The sequence below is a fragment of the Propithecus coquereli genome, unplaced genomic scaffold (genome assembly GCF_000956105.1).
Source record: "Propithecus coquereli isolate 6110/MARCELLA unplaced genomic scaffold, Pcoq_1.0 Scaffold89, whole genome shotgun sequence".
In the NCBI taxonomy this organism is placed as follows: Eukaryota; Metazoa; Chordata; class Mammalia; order Primates; family Indriidae; genus Propithecus; species Propithecus coquereli.
In genome coordinates, this window is record NW_012155173.1 from 1,289,573 (window position 1) to 1,293,202 (window position 3,630).

General features: G+C 33.5%; 1 protein-coding gene across 1 annotated transcript in view; it reads left to right on the plus strand.

Annotated features, from left to right (window-relative positions):
- The window catches only part of RC3H2 (ring finger and CCCH-type domains 2), a 45,776-nt gene that overhangs the window by 15,731 nt on the left and 26,415 nt on the right, over positions 1-3,630 (plus strand). Inside the window, exon 4 of the mRNA XM_012664377.1 lies at positions 1,994-2,169. Coding sequence (XP_012519831.1) covers positions 1,994-2,169 — 176 coding nt within the window. The remainder of the gene's footprint in view (positions 1-1,993; positions 2,170-3,630) is intronic.

A 3,630-nucleotide genomic window follows, 5' to 3' on the forward strand; every position in this document is an offset into this window, starting at 1 on the left:
GTATCAAATCTCCTTTGTTCTACAACTCAATAAAAAGACAACCCAATTTAAAAATAGGCAAGGAACTTGAATAGACATTTCTCAGAAGAAGAGACACAGATGACACAACAAGCACGTGAAAAGATGCTGTATGTCTGTAGTTATTAGAGAAATACAAAGCAAGACCACAGTGAGAAACCAGTTCACACTCACTCGGTTAGCCATAATTTTTAAAAATGGAAAATAACAAGTGTTGATGAGGATGTAGAGAATGTGGGCCTATAAAATGGTGTACTGCTGTGGAAAACAATTTGACAGTGTCTCAGAAAAGTTAAACAGAATTACCATATGACCCAACAGTTTCATTCCTAGGTATATACCCAAAAGAATAGAAAACAGGTATTCAAACTAATATTTACACATGAATGTTTATAATAACAGCATTATTCATAATAGTCAAAATTTGAAAATAATCCACATTTCCATCAACTGATAAACAAAATGTGGCATATCCATAGTTAGACTATTATTCAGCCATATAAAGGAATGAAGTACTAATACATCCTGCATGCGGATGAACTTGGAAAATACTATGTTAAATGAAAGAAACCAGACACCAGACTATTGGTTGCCAGGTGGCTATGGATATTGGGTACGCAGAATGACTGCTTAATGGCTATGGGGTTTCGTTTGGTGTGACAAAAATGTCTTAGAACTAGATAGAGTTGATGGTTGTAAAACACTGTGAATATACTAAATGCCTCTGAATTGTACACTTTAAAATGGTCAATTGAATTTTACCTCAATTTTTTGTAAAAAAATCCTTAGTTCTAGCTCCAGTGATGCTGCTAACTAGGTTTGTTATGTGGTGTAGTCACTTAACTTCTCTGGGCCTCAATAGCCTAACTTAGAAAAAGGGATTTTGAATTTAGATGATCTCTCAGCTCTTCAATTCCATTGTTTTGATTGATAACCAGGTGTCGTTAACTTTTAATTTTGAAATAATTTCAAATTTACTGAAAAGTTGCAAGAATAACGCAGAGAATTCCCTGAATACTCTTTAAACACATTTCTGATATTTTGCCATATTTGTTAATTATTCTTTCTTTCTCTCTCTGCTCCTTTAACCTTACTACTTCAATGTGTTTCCTAAAAACAAGGATACTCTCTTATGTAACAACAGTACATTAATCAAAGTTTTAAAATTTAACATTTATACAATAAAGTATTACAATCTGTAGTTCATACTCCAATTTTGTCAATTGTTCCAAAAATATCTTAATAGCATTTATTTACTTCTAGTATATACATCCAGTATAAGATCACTCATTGTATTTATTTGTCATGTCTTCTTTTAGTCTTCTTTAATCTGGAACCATTTTTTAGCCTTTGTCTTTCATGACATTGATAGTTCTTAAAGAATACAGTCTGTTTATTTTATAGAATATTTCTTACTTTAAGTTTATCTGATGTTCCCTCATGATTACATTCAGTTTATAATATGTCCCTGGCTGTCAAACAACATAAATGAAATTAATACCTCGTTTGGGTATTGCATTCAGAGGCTAATATCATTTTAAAATTATATACAAAATAGTTCTAATAGGCAAAATAATATTCTCATGCATAAAATTATTTATTATACACCTACTGTGTGTCCTTTGCATGCTATTGTTAGAGTAGTTCTGTATGTTTTATAAATGCCTTTTTTTAGCTTACCATTATCATCTAATTTACCATTAGATACCTACAGAAGATATTTAAGTTCTGTTGACTTGTACTCTAATTGGTTATTTAGTAGAGGTATATTTTCTTTTGCTTGAATGCTTTTTAAATAAACTGTATTTGTGTATATGTGATGTCCTCTTTTTGTGCTAATTACAGATTGTGGGTAATGGACTACCATAAACTAATACCCAAAGATGCCTATAACAGACATCTTGCAGACAATATGCAGACATAATCTGCAGGGTTCCTCATTTATCATGAACTCATGTTCCATTAATATTTCTAGCTATGCAAGAAGAGGCCTTGAAGCTGGTATTGCTGGCACTAGAAGATGGTTCTGCCCTCTCAAGGAAAGTTCTGGTACTTTTTGTTGTGCAAAGACTAGAACCAAGATTTCCTCAGGCGTCAAAAACAAGTATTGGTCATGTCGTGCAACTACTGTATCGAGCTTCTTGTTTTAAGGTAAGCAGTAAGCAACTATCTAAGATGGCTATATGTGAGACAGAAGCTTCTTTGAATTCGTATTATCCAATCTAGAAAGCCCAGAAATGCAGAATGCTTATGAGAGTTGAGAGGAAACTTTTTTTTCCCTACTGCATGGATTGCATCTGTTATACCACCTATAGGAAGGGCCTATTTTACTACCTTTTGGCAGAATAAGAGTGTATATATGAAGATGTCAGTAATAGGATAGAACGTAAGAAAATAGTTTGGTAAACTTGACTCTTATCAAATAAAAGTATGAAAGTGGATAGTAAAAGTTAACTACAGAAGCCTAATTCATTTACATTTATCATCTTAAAAGGGAGTCAGGAACTGCATTGAAAACTTCATAGGAGTAGATAAACTTTGTAACCCATTATTTTTGTTATCTCATTCTCCATAGTGATTAAAGCCTTTAATCTGAAAATGGCCTATATGTTATCTCAGAGACAACAAGGAAGTGGAAAATTGAGGAGATTGCCCCACTCTGCATTTAGGTGTTGTTTTTTGTTTGGTGGAAAGGGCAGAGAAGAACCCCAACATATTTTAAAATGTAGTTTCGTTGTCTAACAGGCCAGTGAGTGGTGACAGGAACTGAAAGCAGGCTGAGTCCTTGAAGTTTCTCTATGTTACAAGAGTGTATGTTGCTGGTTGGGTCTTAAGAAAGGCCCAAGGACTTGGAAATAGAAAAGCCCATTGGTTTCTATGAAAGTAAAATATCAAAATTTGAAACCAAAGATTATTTAGGTTATTTTGCTGGGTTTATAGCCCCAAGAATGAAAATAGTACAGACAGAAAAAAGTTTTCGTGGCAGACTGTTTGCGATAACGGATAATTGATGATGGAAATGTGTTCAAATGAATTCATTTAACTCCACTAATGGTTTGGACACTATCTGCCTCATACTCAATAGTGCTTGATTCATGTCCTTAGGGCAACAATTGAAGTGAATATCTGATTCCTCAAACATTGTGTTTTTGGCTAAGTAGATGAATTATAGAGATCATTTGTCCCCCTGAAGTGACTGACTAGGTTCTCATACTCTGTATCACCGATGTGATGGGTTTTTTTTTTTCCTTATAGATATCATACTGATTTTTAGTTTATGATTGCCATACAGCTATTGCTGCTACTAATATCTGATATTTGAATGACACTAGTTTAGAAAGTAATTTCAATTTTATGCTCTCATTTTATCCTCACTGCCTTGTAGTTTAAAATGTTAAAGCATAGTGTTTGGATGAATAAAAGGATATCATGCCAACATAACTGCCAAAAGGGCTCATTCAGGTGGCATTTACTTTTAATAAACTGATAATCGTCCAAGGTCTTTTCCTTATGTTTATAGGCTGGGACCTCAATTGTGTGGGTGCATAAAGTATATTTTTTCTTCAGGATCAGAATTGCCCTAACCGAAATCATCTATAACAGATCATCAGT